Source organism: Mycetomoellerius zeteki, unplaced genomic scaffold, assembly GCF_001594055.1.
Source record: "Mycetomoellerius zeteki isolate Tzet28-1 unplaced genomic scaffold, Tzet1.0 scaffold202, whole genome shotgun sequence".
Lineage (NCBI taxonomy): Eukaryota > Metazoa > Arthropoda > Insecta > Hymenoptera > Formicidae > Mycetomoellerius > Mycetomoellerius zeteki.
The window spans coordinates 184,683-202,501 of NW_017256980.1; the positions used below are offsets into that span (position 1 = coordinate 184,683).

Sequence of the window (17,819 nt, forward strand, 5' to 3'; positions counted from 1 at the left end):
CGAATATACGAGGTGTGATCAAAAAGTAAGGTGACTTTTTGAATTTCGCGCGCTCTGTACACTCTAATTTAAAAAATTTTTTTTTGTTGTGTTGGTACACTCGTCACGATCATATATTCACAGTTTTGACTATATAGCATGTTTTGTTTTTATGTGAGAGGCATAAAGGTTAGACTCGTGTTTGCGTGCTCGGCGATTTTTTGCTTTTGAAAATAATGGAGCAGAGAGTTTGTATTAATTTTTGTGTAAAAAATGGTATTAAGTGTTCAAAAACTCTTGAAATGTTGACAGTGGCGTACGGTGAGTCAACTTTGAGCAAAAAAAATGTTTATAAATGGTATAAGTTATTCCAAGAGGGCCGAGAAAATGTTAACGATGAACCTCGCTCTGGACGCCCCAGCACGTCAAAAACCGACGAAAATGTTCAGGAAGTGAAAGAAATTGTGTTGAAAAATCGTCGAATCACGATTAGAGAAATAGTTGATGATCTTAACATATCGTTTGGCTCATGCCAATCAATTTTAACGGATGTTTTGGGTATGACACGTGTGTCAGCGAAATTCGTTCCAAAACTGCTTAATTTGGATCAGAAGCAGTGTCGCATGAACATCGCCCAAGACATGTTGAACGACGTCAATGATGATCCTGATCTGCTCAAAAGGGTTATAACTGGTGACGAAACATTTTTCCTCTTCCCAAAATTGAAAAGGCCCATGAAAGGACGAAGATTTGCGACGATTGAGGAGATTAAGGCTGCATCGCTGGAGGAGCTCAAGGCAATACCCAAAAGTGCATTTCAGAAGTGTTTTGACGACTGGAAAAAGCGCTGGCACAAGTGCATTGTATCAGAGGGGGATTATTTTGAAGGGGATAACATAATTTTGGATGAATAAATGAATATTTTTTTATAAAAATGAAAAGTCACCTTACTTTTTGATCACACCTCGTATAAACGGATAAACGTTTTACGTTTTAATTATTTAAAATTAATTATTTAAAGTTATTGTCTATATGGCTCAATCAGAATAAATCAATAGTAAAAAGAATGGGCTATGAGCCAGTTATAACATAAAGAATATTTAATAAAGAGAGAATAATATCGGAGATGGTTCACATAAAATGACAAACATGGGCTAAACAAACAAAATGACACAGATTCTCTGCTAGAATCATATCTAAACATTATCCAATCTCTTTCCCCCTCTTAACATTGTCCTTTGTCCCCTTCCAATTATCTGTCTTTTTTCCTTGTTTCCTTGTTGTCATAATGTCGCTTGACATCGTCGAGTATAAATGTGAGACCCATTCGCGTATTATGGCTTACTTTTTATTTAATATAACTTTGTTAATTAATTGCGTTTTTCTCTCGGCGTCTAACTTACATCATTAAGACATTTTAAGGTATATATTTTTTATTTAATTTGTATTTTTTTAAATTTAATTCACTAAAAAATGTATTGATAATCTAAACTATAACGTATTGTTAATTTATTATTTATTTGTAAGATTGGAGAATTGTAAAAAAAGTGAGATGAGATCTCCTTCGATATTTTTACATATGGACCACATGTCATTAATACAACCGAACTCTGTACTGGACTTTATAATTTAACTGAATTTTCCGAGAATTTTATAAGATTGTTTATTGTTTTGCATTGAAAATGACCCAATCGGTGTCGAAACGTTTGCATGTATGTAAGAAAGTTTATTAAATATTTTTTATGTTATAACTGGCTCATAGTCCATTCTTTTTATACTATTGATTTATTTAAAGTTAATTATTTAAAATGTTGTAATAACGCAGTCTCTCTCTCTGCTTTATTCAACCCATACTTTATTTTTAGAGTTCGGTAAATAATTTTTTCAACGTTTTAAACGGTTCACGAGTACGAAAATAAAAATTTCCGTCGGGGGCCCGCCTATTCGGCCCTGATCAGCGGTTGGCCGCGGCGGCCAGTTTCAGCGTGATACAGATTCTTTGGTTAATCTGAAATCTGATGCACCATGGTTTGTGACAAACTAAATCATAAGAAGCAATAAGAAAGGATCTCCGCATATCAACCGTAATGGCCATTCTACAATAAGCCATTAGTCATAAATCAGAAGTTAGAAGCTGGAAATTGACCAATCACAGTCGTCAATTTCCAGCTACTAATTTCTAATTTATGATTAATGGCTTATTGTATAATGCGTGTAAGGCTTAAAGAAAGAAATAAACAACTATGGTACTTCATATGTCAACAGACTAAGGGTGCCGTCACATACAATCCGCAATCCGTAATCCGCACCAGATGTTCGCAAAAGGATCCAGGGATTGCGTATGTACGGCAGATATTTCTCATGTAATCCGCAACTACGTGAAAAGACAGTTCTAGTGCAGTCTAGTGCACGTCAGAAAACAGACCATTTGTTGTATAATATTTACACTAATAACATATATCAAAGATTCATTATGCACTTCTAATTTCAAAATTATTGTCAAACAAATTAATCACTATTTATAAATTAAAGCTAAGTTATGGCACGTTTATTTTTGTTTGACGTCGGAGTGCAATTGCGTTGCGTGCTTACATGCTCCTTGTGTCCCATGGAGCCGCAAAATGCGGACGTGTAAATGTAATATTTTTTTTTGGTAAGAAGTTATACTGTTCATTTTTATTTTATTTTATAAGAAAATTACAGAATATATTTTGAATATAACAAAAGTTTTAACTAAATCGTCAAATTTAGTCAAATAGATAAAATTAGGAAAAGCATTACTGGTAATAACTAGTAATTTTTACGGAAATTTCATGGGATTACGGCTTCATGGGAGTTGGGACACAAGGAGGTAAAACACACGTAACGTTACGGACGCAATACCTAGCAACTTTTGCAGACATCTGGTGCGGATTACGGATTACGGGCTGTATGTGACGGCACCCTTACGCTTCGAAAAATTCCTGCAGCTTACGATAATATCATTAGCAAAAGGTATAGAGATTATGTTGGTATAGGTATAGGATCTTTTGTACTAGCTTATATACCTATTTTGTAATTGTTTTAGGCCAATATTATACATGCGTCCGTTTTTTGTCGTACGACAAATTTTTCAAGCCTATCGATTGATTATAGGACAAAGAGGTCCGAGATCCTCTCTGTCTTGCAGCCAATTAACACGCTTGAAAAATTCGTCGTACAACAAAAGACGGACGCATGTAATATTGACGTTACACGCCTACCGACAGTTGTCGGTGTCGTTGCGCAGATATTTTATATGGTGAAAAAGCTGCCTAATGACACCGACAACTGTCGGTAGGTCTGTAAAACAGTTACAGAATAGCGCCCCTGGTATATTTGAAGGTACATTTGCAATGAGTATACAGTATTCGAGGTATACCTGAGTATACTTAAAAGTAGATTTAGGTATACTAGCAGGTATAGAGGTCTCAAACGCCCAGTACGGGCGCGTATACTTGGCGTGAGACACTACCGTGTCTCTTGATATACTTGCATTCTTTCACAGACATATGTTGAAAAGGGACAAATTCGAAAGTAATTTTGGAAAGGGTGCCAAGCCTCTTCTTTTAAAGTGTATCTCTTAAAAATTATAGAAATTTAAGTTCTATTCAATTCTTTCCAGAACTCCTTTTTTATATTATTTAGATTCCTATTCTGCAATTCTCAATAACTGTAACGATGTCGTAACATTATTTTTGGACATACTTTTATCACGTTCAAAATCTACACAATGACATGTATAACGTTATTGATCGTTATAATCGTCAAGGACCATTTTGATTTCGATGTAGGTTTGTCGACATCGAATAGAAGTATCCATTATGAATATAATTCATCAATACAAAAACTATTTATATTTACCCTGTACTATTTTATTAAGTAATAAAACTATCAAATTGATTAACAGATTCAATTTAATATATGAAAAAAGATTAAGAAAAACGAATTGTATGTTAGAGATATGTATTTTAACACCTAAGTGATTCTGTCGAGTGAATCGTTAATTAAAATTAGGTTGTGGATCGAAATGGCCCTGAGAGTTACAGAATATTATTATTAAATTCATATTAAAATTTATATATATATATATATATACACATAGAATTTTTAATCTTGTTACACCAGTGCCTGTCGAAACTTTTCGCATCATGTAACATGTATTTTATACATCATTGAAGTGGTCGAGTGATCTCGAGTAATCGTCGACTCGTATGCTCGTATTTCGTATTGCCCGTGTCTAGGGTTACCAACTCTTGGTCGCACGAAAAGAGTACATTGATATGCAAAAAGAGTATACTTTCTAAAAAAAAAGGAAAAAAGATGACGAACTTTTTTATTTTAAATGCTGGCATTCAATAAAATGACATTTTTAGAATTTTTATTGACAACGTCTATTCAGTCTTCATAAAGTTACGAATAAATATGTTTCTTTATATTTTACTTCCAGATTTTTTAATGTTAATGTTAATAAAATTGAGAAAATAAAATTGATTCATGTATTTAACATATTTTGCTATTTATAAGTTTCTTCAACAAATATATATAACCAAATCTCTATCAAAACCTCTATATAATATGTAAATAAATATTTATATTTTACATAATGGTCAAAACCTTAGTACAAGCCAAGCAAAACTTTTTTGTAAAGTAATAAATGTAAATATTAAATAATAATTTTTTAAATTTCGTCTCATTTCTCAAAATAGAGTACAATAAGTAAAAAGTAAGAGTACGCTGTTTTCCGACTTTGAAAAGAGTACATGTACTCTTAAAAGAGTACGGTTGGTAACCCTACCCGTGTCCAATAAAAGTGCTGAGAATGCAGGAAAGAAAATTAAGCCTGTTCTTTTTGGCTGGAATTTTTACACCAGTTCATCTTTTTTTCTCTTCTTTCCTCCTGTAGAGAAAAGGAAGAAAGATGAACTGATGCAAAAGTTGAGCCAAAAAAAAACAGGCCTATTCCCTGTGATGGATAAAATACTCTTAAAATTTATCTAGATACAGATACAGTTACATGTACGAAAATTTATCTAAATACAAATATAGATACACATATTAAAATGTATATATAATAGATACTGCAGATATCAAATACTTTAAAAGTATCTTCAGATACATTTCAGATACTCTTACGTTAATTATATTGTAATAATGGTAATATGTGAAAAATGTATTAGTTATTAAATGAATCATTTATTCGTTCATTTTTGTTACATTTATATAATTGAAAAAAATTTATAATTATCGTAAAACGATTTAGAATAAGAATTATAAGACGATATTATTCATCATTATTTATCATAGTTTTACAAACTAAAAATGCTTCAAACATTGTTTCCAGCTTGATTATACATGCGTTAGAAATTCCCCAATCTAAGATCACTGATTGCGTTCAGCAGAAAAAGCAGCAGTGTAACTGTAAAATTCTTTAATATGGCCGATTTGCATTTAATTCAGTGAGCTGAACTAAGGGAAAGACCAAACATGTTATAGAATTTTGCAACAGCAAAGCTGCTTTTTTTCTGCGGAATGGAATCAATCAACAATCATACACAAAATGGAATTACGACTATGCTGAGGAAATGTATCTGAAAAACGCATTTGAAAATCAGTTCAGATGCTGTGTTTTTTTATCTAGATACAGATACAAATACTTGAATTTGAATGTACCTCAGATACAGATTAGATACACAAAATATATCTCTATACATGTATCTGGATACATGTATAGATACTACCCATACCTAACACTGTCTATTCCCAATAGCAATATAGTTTCTCTCGAGGATTTTCCGGTATCTTTATCCCTGACGAAGCCCGGCATTCCCGGGCACGAAACTGCCCGAGTCGCCACATTGTTATTGTCGGTTTATTGTTACCATTTTTTTCTGGATGCCTTCCATTCGTAGCTCATGTTTTTGTAAACATCATTTGTCCTTGTTTAATATTCGATAGATGACAAGGAAGTAACCCCCATTGCTAGGAACGTGAATCCGTCGTATCCTGTGGGGGAAAGAGATATGTTGCTAGGCTAGGACGTTGCTCGCAGCGGAACGCTACTCGCCGATTGGTCGTTTCGAGTTTCGAGTATAATCGCAGTCGTTTCTTTACTCCTTCTCCAGTCTCTTATGATGTCGCAAGCGGACTGAGTGGACAGCGTTTTTCTCATAATGCGTCTCGTCGATTTTTGTGTTGTATTGGTGCCTATACTTCCTAAAACGGACATTGTGGTTCGCGCTCGACGTGACTGATTCGATTCATGAAACTGGGTTAGCGTCTCTGTGATAAAATCTGCGTGATCATCGGACGATACGTTTTTTAAGCGTTCAAACGGGACCAATCGTGTTTTCTCTGTACAATACACAACTCGTGATTGGTTGATGGACTAAACGACGAAACAACAATAACCGTCAGTTTATGTATACAAGCCATCGATAGATCATCAATACATACATCGGCTTGTCTCGACGATTTCGGCGTCATTTATTATTTCAGTGTTTTTGAACTCGCTCGACGTAGTGGAATCTCGGGATCCTTGGAAACTTGGTCGCGTGGAGAATAATTGGCCAGCGGAACACGCGCGGAGATACGAGATAAATAGCAGTGTTGGAACTCTCGAAATTTAACACGAAATCTTTACGTTTAGTTTCAGGAAGGAAGCGAAATTTTGATCAGCACGAGGTAAATATAAAAGAGCGTTAATGTTTCTCCGAGTCTAACACAGTCAATGGGTTTTGCACTGCTTACAATTTTTGCATTCGAAATCTTCTCTTTTTTTTTTCTCTCTTTCACGCTCTAATATGTATTTATCTCGTTTCAAAGCGAAATATTTTCGGTTTTCAAACAACGCGAACAAGCCTATTAATATGGGGTTTATTTTTCATTCCCGCACTAGACTTTCTCACTGTAGAAAATCGCGAATATTAAATACTGTAACTTTCAAAAGTACATCTTAATTCATGTGTTAGAAACATACCTGTGTTAATTAACAGGTGATAACTAGCGAGATTGATCCGGCGTCGTAAATTAATGATGTAAGCATGATGTAGCCATATTTAATATCCATATATCATAGGTATGTTCCAATTACGCATAATCATTTGTCTTCGTTGTTCACTAAATAATAAAGAAAGATAAAACGATACATTATGCACTTCATGCGTAACTCAGAATGCACCCCATAAATGTAGCTATATGTATTAAAAATAGAATCGAGAAATCTTAATATCGACTTTCTTTCAGGTTATGCCTGAAAAGGTGATAAGTACAAACAGAAATTTTGTAATAGCATCCTTTTTTGTACAGAATATAACTTGTTAGGCTGAGTTTCCACTGAGCGCGTCACGCGTCGCGTCGTGAAAGAGAGAAGTTTATACACACACATACACCCACACACCCACCCACACACATCACCCACACACACACCACACAATCTCTCTCCTTCGACGACGCATGACGCGCTCAGTGGAAACTCAGCCTTATACATTTCTAAGTACTGTAAAGATATAAGATGCTTCTCATTTTTCAAAATGCTTCGCGTTTTGAAACGAATTTCGATACATTAGAAATATAGCATTTTTATGAGAATTTATGGAATATTGAATAATCGGATGATAAAATTGCGAATTGTAAATTTTAAGTATCTTTTCAATTTCTAATAACTAAACCACAACTGCAAAATATCTTCAGCGATATCTTCCTGCAGTTCTTAATCAAAGAGATTAGTAGAGGCTAAGGACATTTAGAGAATTGTCTTAGTTCTAGGCTATAGTTCATCAATCCTTTCTATTTAGTGATGCACCCAGACATAAATGTCGTCTTATCTTGGCATTTCATGAATAACAAAGACAGAACGATACCGGTGCCGATTGTATAATGGAAGGCGTTTTATGTTAGTATATTGTAGCATAAATGTACATCGGATTTATCTCTAGGTTATCTGGGCCCAATTCCTGAACATTCAAATATTTATTACCAGTAATTTATAGTACATGTAACACGTACTACAGATTTTTAATGATAGTGAATATCGGAACGTTGATATTCGTGAGAGCTGATATTCGTGAGAGCCGGAAAGTTGATATAAAATTATCAAGAGCATATTTTTTCCTCAAAAAATCCTGCTTAGTTTAAAGATTGGTAAATTGTGTGATAAATCAGTAGAATTATTTTTCAAAACATTTAATTTTGATTTTTTTTGTCATTAGATTAAAGAAAAAATGTCCAAGCAAGAAAGAGATAGAGGTTATGATCCTTCTGAACCATCGACCAGTAGTGGACATCGCAGGCCGAAACCGTATGAGAGAAGCTTTTCAGAGCCGGTAAGTAAGACATGACACCAGGAAAAAGAAATGGTTGCTTCTTTATATAATACAAATATTAAATTAAAAAACCGATACAGAAGATAAAATGTAGTTTTGAAATATAGGGGTTATTACATTTTTTTGTTTACACTCTAAATATTAAAAATTAATTATTTTATTTCTTGTTTTAATGATATAATTATTCAAGAACTTTTGCTAAATCAAAAAAAGAATACTATTTCTGAATATAATTTGATATACATGAAATGAATTCAAATATACATTGCCAGTACTGAAAAAATCTGTAATATATGTAATGAGCGAAGTATATACTGTAGTTCGGTATGTCAATGTATATCGGAACAGTATTAATCATGTATGGTAATATTATAGTTTGTGTATACGATATAAAGGCAATCTCTAGATTTTTAAAGAAATTTTTTATGCGAATACTTTTTCTTATAAACTAAGTAATTCTTATAAACTAAACTACAATGTACAATTGTATTTTACATATCTTGTAATTAAATATATTCTTTTTCTTTTTTTACAGGAGCATTATAGGAAAGGAATAGTAAAAGTTAGTATTATTTACAATATTATTATTTTAAATAATGTAATAAAAAAGATCTACGAGCCTACAACAAATCGTTTAATATAAATTTGACTTACATAAAATAAAGATGAAACAATCATATATATATATATATATAAAATCAACATTTCAACACAATATTAGATCATTATCAATATGACGGAAAATTAGTATTGTAATATAAAATTAAAAATTATAAAATTTGTTAACATGGTATTGCCAAGTAGTCATACAATAAAAGCAGTGAAAAGCTATATGAAGCAACCATGCAAAGAAAGTCAAATTATTAAAAAGCGTGAACTATGTGTTAACCTTATGCGTATGACCAGATAATAGACATTATTATTTTAAATATAATATTTAAATCTAATATACTTTTTTGTTTGATATATATTCAAAATACATTATCGCTCATTAATTTTAATACATCTCAGATTCGTTGATTTCTCTATAAAAGATGAATGTCCCAGTGAGAAATGACAATGGAATCGACGTCGATTCGACATCGATTCCATTGTCATTTCTCACTGGGGTATGTGTTTCGCACAGATATGAGCTGAGTCCACCTATTGTTATGAACACTTTGACAATTTGCATACATCGTATTTATACATTATGTAAACATCTTTAAAAACTAATTTTGAAAAAAACGAGATGATCCGGATAGTGTTTGATCTAGAGATAAACAAAATACTCGCGCAAGGTTACGAGATACTTATAGTGATATCAGAACATACCCAATGTTTTGAATTCTTGAAAATTAATTTGATATTACTATATATATTACTTTTTAATATTAATAATAATATTATGTAAATTATATTAGTAATGCTTTCTTTTTGCCACTGTGTATGCCTTACATGCAGTTTCGAAGTAACATTGGCGAACCTGATAATCATGATGAATATCTAAATACCTGGATACGTTGTATTCAATCAGAGAAAACTAATTTCAAGCAGGAAGACCAATGAGTACTGAAGACCTAGTGTACTGAACTTCCGTACTAAAGAGGATTCAAATCCAGAGTTGAAATGTTATAGTTAACTTTGTTTGATAAGAACATTCCAATTGTTTACATATTATATCTTACTTCCTTATGAATATATAATTTCACACTAACCGGAGTTCATATAGGCATTTTACTTGTATTAGATTTATTCTTATAGAGCCATAAAAACTATTAACCTAATTCATTTTAATAAAATTAAAAAATTTATGAAAATAAAATTAAATAAAATTTATAAGAATATAAGAAATGTTCTATTATAACAGAGCGCCCACTATGACGATTATGCAGTTCCATCTACGTCCAAACAAGAGCCGTTGGAAGATGTATCAAGTAAATTTTTTATATCTTTTTATCATACTCTTTCATCATTTACTTTTTCTTAATTATTAGTTTTATATAGATAGAATTTACATTTTTCAATTAGAAACTATATAGATTTAAAGGTAATTATGCAGTTTAGAGGAACCCCCTCCTCATGACCTTGTCAAGGTCATTGCCCTGAGTGACGTCGAGGTAGTTTTAGCCGTCGGATGTTACTCGTTAAAAAATAAACAAAAAAAGTTTAGATTATTAACAAATTTAAATCTTATAGGACCGACACGCGCGTGCAGAACTCGCTAATAATATATTTAAAGGCCTAATGCCGGTCGAAGCTAGATCTTTTAATTGCTTCTTTAAATAATTTAATTAGATTATTAAAAAATGTCTCATTTCTGCTATATAAAACCAAAATTTTCTGCTTTAAAATGAATTTCCTGCCTTAAAAACATTATTTTTGTTATATAATCTTTGTTCTAAAGCAGAAAATTTATGATTTTGCAACGACTCTTCATTCAAAATCAAATTTGTACTAAAGTCATCGCGTGAAAAGTCGTTACTTATAATAATCGAATTTATGCTTTTTTCGACATTATGATGAGTTCCATGTATCCATTTCATGCTAATTAAATTTCTTTGCAAATTAATATTGCTTACATTTTATTTTCTTTCCTTATTGAAGAAGGTGACACTGTTATAAAGTGTATACTCATTGTAGAGTGTATGCAGAGTAAAGTAGAAAAAACATTTTCTGCTTTAAGAACAAAAATTATATAAGAAAATAATGTTTTTAAAGCAGGAAATTCATTTTAAAGCAGAAAATTTTGATTTTGTATAGCAGAAATGAGACATTATTTCTTAAACTTTTTTTGTTTATAACTTTTTAACAAATAACGTTCGACGGCTAAAACTTCCTCAAGATCAAGATTATTGGGGCGGGGGGTTCCCCTAAACTGCATAATTACCGATTTAAATTTTTCTATTATTTAGAAAAATACAATAAATTTAAATTAGCCAAAGTTTTAAAAAAAAACGTTTATGTATAATGTAATAGTTAAAGGTGAGGTTCAAGTAAAAACCGAAGTTAAAATGGAAATTGAAGATGAAGTGAAAAGTGAAGGGTCTGAATCGACTCAGACGACATGTTCTCGACGTAAAATGGAACCTGTTTTTGTCAGTAGACCCAGTACCTTAGTCTCTAAAAAAGGTTTGTATAGAATCTTAATCTGCTATCCGCAATATATATGTATAATATGTAAACAGGGTATCCTGACATTTTCTGTACAAACTTTGACAGTATATTCTAGCTTTAATAAAATGAGCTTTAATAAAAAAAAATTTTTTTTATGCTTCAAAAAAGTTATAAAAATTTGCAATATATTGTAAAAACATAATTTTATCAAATTTCTGCTTCAAATTGCTATCTGCTCGTGTCAATACATGTTTAACATTGATGTAATTTTGAATTTATCATTTGTTTTTTAAACTCGCAAGAAAAGTAAAATTCAAAATTATATCAATGTCAGCATGTATTGAGATGGACAGACAACAATTTCAAATGCAAACTTACGTAAAATTATTTTTTTTACAAATTTCGTATTTTTATTATAATTTTTTTTTCGTGTAAGGATTTTCTCTACTCTCTATAAGAAACAGATATGATACCAGAGATTGGAAATACAGTATTTTATGAAAACTTGTGGAATATTAAATATTTGTATAATAAAATTGTGAATTAAATCTATCGTATATATTATAATTTTTATAGACATGCCAGAAAATAAGTAATATTATCATTTTTGTAATTAATTTCTATCAATTTATAGGTAAATCTGGTAGACCAATAATGCTCCGTTCAAATCACTTCAGACTACCTACAGTACCTAATTGGTGTCTATACAAATATAGGGTTGATTTTGAACCCGATGAAAGTCGTACATTTATTCGCAAAGGCATGCTTAAGTTGCATAAAGAAAAAATCGGTCCATATATCTTCGATGGTACTACCCTGTTCTCAAGTACACGTTTACCAGATGTAAATATATCAATATATCATACTGCTGCACTAGTGGATACGCGCAATTAAATATGTTCATAATTATGTATGAAAAATTTCAGAAAATCGAGCTGACGTCAGTAAGGCAATCCGATCAAACACCCTTTAAAATAATTATCTATTTAGTCGGGAGAATGGTGCCTGAGGATCCACATTATATAATTATTTTTAACATAATAATGAGAAAATGTTTGGAACATTTAAGATTACAATTGGTGGGCCGCGACTATTATGATGCCCATAATAAAGTTAGTAAAAAGTTTATATGGATACTTTTACTTCATTTTATTGAATAGAAAATTTAATAATTTTTGTAATAACTATGCGATCGTATAGTTTAGTGTACATCAATTTCGATTGGAATTGTGGCCCGGCTATATTACATCCATTAGACAACACGAACGTGACATTTTATTAAACGCTGAAATAACTCATAAAGTAATGCGTCAAGAAACATTATATCATGTATTAATGGATTGCTACAGACGTAGTGATAATTATAGGGTAAGTAAATGTTAATTTTTATTTGTATATCTTGCATTTTTTGTTTTTAATTCCATTTATTTAAAAACTTATACAAAATCTAATTTAAATTTGTGATATACTTTAAGATTGGGTTCAACGCTGAAAAGTAATAAAGATTTATATAAATATATGTAACGCATATATATTATTTATATTGTCTTTTATTCATAAGCAATTCAATTAAAAATTTTTTTCTCTACATTTTACTTTTACAATAAGATAAAGTAAAAAAGTAAATTTGGAGATATCAAAACTTTCTTCAATTTATTTCATGTGAGCAATTTTGAAAGATTTGTTGATCCAAAATTCTGCTTAAAAACTGTACTTATAGATTGTATGCTGTTGTATTTTTATTTTATGTACTCTAAAAATAACAAGAATTATATACATTTTAGACAGAATTCTGTAATAATGTAATTGGTGTTATGGTACTTACGGACTATAATAATCATACTTATCGGATTGAAGACGTAGACTTCGAAACGAGTCCTTCTTCGACATTTCCGATGAAAGATGGACACCGTATATCTTACCAGGAGTATTATAGAACTAAATATAAAATAGAAATTTCAAGTGCCTCGCAACCAATGCTAGTAACAAGAACCAAACCGAGACAACGAAACGCCGGGCAAGGAGATCTAGTTTATTTGGTTCCTGAATTGTGCCGTGCTACAGGTACGTTTTACACTTGACGAATATGTATATTTAAGCTTTTTATTTAATAAATAATTAAGTATAGATAAATTTGTACTAATGGACCTTTCTTATAGGTTTAACTGACAGCATGAGAGACAATTTTCACTTGATGAAAGCGTTAGCAGTACATACCTGCATTTCGCCTAACTCCCGTATAGATAAACTTAAGCGGTTTAATGATAGACTCCGCCAGGAACCAAAAGTCTTACAAGAATTCAAAGATTGGAATATGTCATTAGATAAGAATTTGCTAGAATTTCCTGGTCGTCTATTAAACTCAGAAAGACTTTTATTTGGTGATAACAAACATATAAGCAGTGCAACTGGAGATTGGACTAGAGACATGCAAAAAGCACGTTTGTTGATATCTAAGGAGTTGAGAAATTGGATAATATTTGTGGCTGACCGAGACGTTCACTCCGTAAATGTAAATAATTTTCACCAAATGGATATTGAATAAGACATAATAGTTGTTTTCCATTTACATCGATTCTCAGATAATTCTCACTTGTGATATCATAACAGTTAAATGCATGTTCCTTTTGTATTCTGACAAGTGAGATTCAACTGAGTTTTTATCTACAATCTGCACAAGATCGAGACACGGTGTGTTTTACTGAGTCTCGTAAAGTCACTTTAAAAATGAGGATATGAACTGTGTTGTCATATGATGACTTTTTTTTAACAAAGTAAGCAAGTAGTGAAGCCATTAATCTGAGTATGGAATACTTAGTTCACTTCAAACTCAGTTTCACTTGTGTGTAAATGGAAAGCAACTAATATTATAATCATACACATTGCACATAATTATACAATATAAATATTTGACATGTTTCAGTCTTACTTTATCAACATATTTAATTCTTTTCATGTTAAAAATAGTTTATTTATTGATATTATTATAAAAATGTTTATCATATGAAATGATTTACCCTAACGAACATGGTTATGAATTTATTTTGAAACGTGTAGTATCTCGCTTAAATTAATATTTTGTTATATCCTCCAACATTAATTATGTGTACGTAATATACAAATAGATTCCATATAGAAGCAACAATAATTTCATAATAAAAATGTCATTGCATATTTGTATGATAATCTTAAAGTTGCTGAGAGGGTCCTGAAGCACCTTCACCACTTGTCATATTGTCATGCCTGAGCGCGCGAAATATCAGCTCCGTGATTAGTAAACTTTAATCGCTATTAATTTAAAAACTATCATAACCTCGACATTTTCGTATTAGAATTTTTGTCTTAGAATCCATTCTTAAAAGGATGTTCGTGGGTTTTGGGAATGTGTGTGTATACGCGTGCGTGCGAGCGAGCGTACGCGCGCGCACGCGTGTGCAAAATATTTATTTTAATCTTGGATTTTACAGAATTTTCTAACAACGCTGCAGTCTGTGTCATATGGAATATCATTCAGAGTTGATAAACCACGAATACAGCCTATACATGATGATAAGGCAGGCACGTATGCTGAAAATCTTGAGTACGTTCTTAGTAAAAGTACTCCAGATTTAATATTCTGCGTAGTGAGCAATAATCGCAGTGATCGTTATGCAGCTATTAAGAAAAAATGTTGCCTAGATAGACCTGTGCCGTCACAAGTTTTTTTACAAAAAAATTTGTATGGTAAAAATACTCGAACTATTGCTACAAAGGTAGCAATACAAATGAACTGTAAATTAGGCGGAGCACCTTGGACTATCGAGAACCCATTGAAAGGATTAATGGTCATAGGGTTCGACATATGCCACGACGCTAATACTAAGGGCAAAGATTTTCGTAAGTACCTTTTAATATTAATTTGATTTTTATTTTAATCTAATAAAAAATTGTTGTATTTTTTTATTTTTATGCTTTTTCAAATTTGAAATTATCCAAATATTTTAATTAGGGATGCGCCGGATATCCGAGAAATATCAGGTATTTGGCATTATTCGACACTTTTACTGTCCGGCGGGATAGCCGGATGATTAGTATCCGGTAATATATCCGGTTGAAACTCTATATTAATAAATCAATAATTAAAAGAAAGGGCTACGAGCCAGTTATAACATAAAGAATATTTAATAAACTTTCTTACGTACATGCAAACGTTTCGACACTGATCGTGTCATTTTCAATGCAAAACAACAAACAATCCTACACAAAATATCGGAAAATTCAGTCAAATGATAAAGTCCAGTAATGAGTTCGGTTGTATTCGTAATAAGCGGTCCATATGTAAAAATGTCGAAAGAGATCTCATTTCACTTTTTTACAATTCTCCAATCTTAAATTGTCTTAATGGTGTAAGTTAGACACCGAGAGGAAAACGCAATTAACAAAGTTATATTGAATAACATTACATTGATGTCGCTTGGCATCTTCGAGTATAAATGTGATATCCAAAGTGTATCATGGCTTACTTTTTATTCAATATAACTTTGTTAATTGCGTTTTCCTCTCGGCGTCTAACTTACACCATTAAGACAATTTAAGATTGGAGAATTGTAAAAAAGTGAGATGAGATCTCTTTCGACATTTTTACATATGGACCGCTTATTACGAATACAACCGAACTCATTACTGGACTTTATCATTTGACTGAATTTTCCGATATTTTGTGTAGGATTGTTTGTTGTTTTGCATTGAAAATGACCCGATCGGTGTCGAAACGTTTGCATGTATGTAAGAAAGTTTATTAAATATTCTTTATGTTATAACTGGCTCGTAGCCCTTTCTTTTAACTATTGATTTATTCTGATTGAGCCATATTGATAATTATTCTATATTAATAGTTTGCATCATTAATGCAGAATTTTATTCTTTTCAGTTGACTTTCTAACACAGTTCTTTCTTCTTTTTATTTTTATGTTGTGAAAATTAAGAAAATTATTGCTGTTTTTCTCTTGCTGTCCTTTTTTTGGAAGCCATTTTCCAGATATCCGGCAGGGAAAATATCCAGTATTCAGTAGGATAATGCCTTACCGGATATCCGACTGGATCTGAAAACAAATGTGACGCCAGATATCTAATCGGTATCCGGTAATTTTACCATTCGATGCATCTCTAATTTTAGTTATAAACTGAAATAAATCATTCTAAATTTGTAATTATAGTGGCTATGGTGGCAACTGTGGATCAATCGCTGACACGATATTTTAGCTCTATTGCTTTATTTCATAGCAATGAAGATCTCGGTGACCAACTTTGCGCAAGTGTAAGGAAAGCTATCATGACTTATAAAGAAAGAAATAAGGCTTTTCCTGTACATCTTGTAATTTATCGAGATGGTGTTAGTGATGGTCAAATCAAACAAGTTTACGAAAATGAGGTGCAAAAACTAGAAAAGGCGCTTGAGAAGTTGTATTATGGTCCGAATTTTAAGCTGATCTTTATTATTGTAACTAAAAGAATTAACGTTCGACTATTTGATTCGAACAGTCGTTTTGGTAATCCACAGACCGGAACAATAGTAGATGATGTAATCACCAATCCGCTAAGGTACGATTTTTTTATTGTGTCGCAACAGGTTAGGCAAGGTACAGTTTCACCCACTTCGTATAATGTGATTTTTGATAATACCGGATTAGAAGCAGAAATAATTCAAGTTGTTACATATAAGCTGACCCACATGTACTATAATTGTTCAACTACTGTTAGAGTACCAGCGCCCTGCCATTATGCGCATAAATTATCGTTCTTAGTGGGACGATTTCTACATCAACCCCCAAATTCACAGTTGGAGAGACAGCTATTTTTCTTGTAACAAGAAAACTGTTTTTTCCCCTTATATTCAGTATAGATATATGTACATATATATTTATATGTTGTAATCACGTTTTGCAGTAAAAAAATGCGGACACAATTTGTTAACATTGCGTCACAATTAGCTATCAAATTATAACTTTCTGAAGTTACATATTTTTTATTTGAAAGCCAATTGTGTGACAATGTTTCTTGTTATAAAACTTCTGATATATTTAGTATACTTAAGCTTAGGTTAACTAAAAAAAAAAGTGATTGAAATGTGTTCATGATTTTATTTTGATATTTCCTAAGAAAACCACTTGATGTGCCAAAAATTATTCTGATAAGTTCCTAAGAAATAATTCAGATCAAATATTGAAAAATTATTAAAAATACTTGTTTATACGTACGTATAAGTTGAATATCTTTTTTTATATATTTTTAATCTTTTATTTAATGTTTTACGAATATGATAAGAACTTCTTAAAACTTTTAATATCAAATACGGGTTTTTTCCACGAATAATTAGATGTTACTTAATGTAACAGAATTATAATAGTTTCAGATATGCTGACC

At 31.6% G+C, this 17,819-nt stretch overlaps 2 protein-coding genes across 2 annotated transcripts; both read left to right on the forward strand.

Annotated features, from left to right (window-relative positions):
• Window positions 1–935, forward strand: LOC108722404 (putative uncharacterized protein FLJ37770). The gene has a single exon (XM_018447497.1). The coding sequence runs from the start codon at window positions 216–218 to the stop codon at window positions 891–893; it is 678 nt and encodes a 225-aa protein (XP_018302999.1). The 5' UTR covers window positions 1–215; the 3' UTR covers window positions 894–935.
• A 6,312-nt stretch (window positions 936–7,247) lies between these two features.
• Window positions 7,248–17,351, forward strand: LOC108722369 (protein piwi-like). The gene is made up of 12 exons (XM_018447439.1): window positions 7,248–7,257; window positions 8,208–8,321; window positions 8,857–8,883; window positions 10,171–10,237; window positions 11,280–11,432; window positions 12,052–12,260; window positions 12,344–12,529; window positions 12,618–12,785; window positions 13,202–13,481; window positions 13,577–13,929; window positions 14,885–15,293; window positions 16,613–17,351. Exons 2-12 carry the CDS (start codon window positions 8,220–8,222, stop codon window positions 17,260–17,262), a joined length of 2,604 nt encoding a protein of 867 aa, XP_018302941.1. The 5' UTR covers window positions 7,248–7,257; window positions 8,208–8,219; the 3' UTR covers window positions 17,263–17,351.
• Window positions 17,352–17,819: the final 468 nt, after the last annotated feature.

Excerpts from the sequence above, each read along its gene's own strand:
- LOC108722404 (XM_018447497.1), top strand. The coding sequence starts at position 216 with ATGGAGCAGAGAGTTTGTATTAATTTTTGTGTAAAAAATGGTATTAAG.
- LOC108722369 (XM_018447439.1), top strand. The coding sequence starts at position 8,220 with ATGTCCAAGCAAGAAAGAGATAGAGGTTATGATCCTTCTGAACCATCG. Across the intron at positions 8,884-10,170 it reads ATAGGAAAGGAATAGTAAAA|AGCGCCCACTATGACGATTA; the intron begins GTTAGTATTATT and ends CTATTATAACAG. Across the intron at positions 15,294-16,612 it reads TACTAAGGGCAAAGATTTTC|TGGCTATGGTGGCAACTGTG; the intron begins GTAAGTACCTTT and ends TTGTAATTATAG.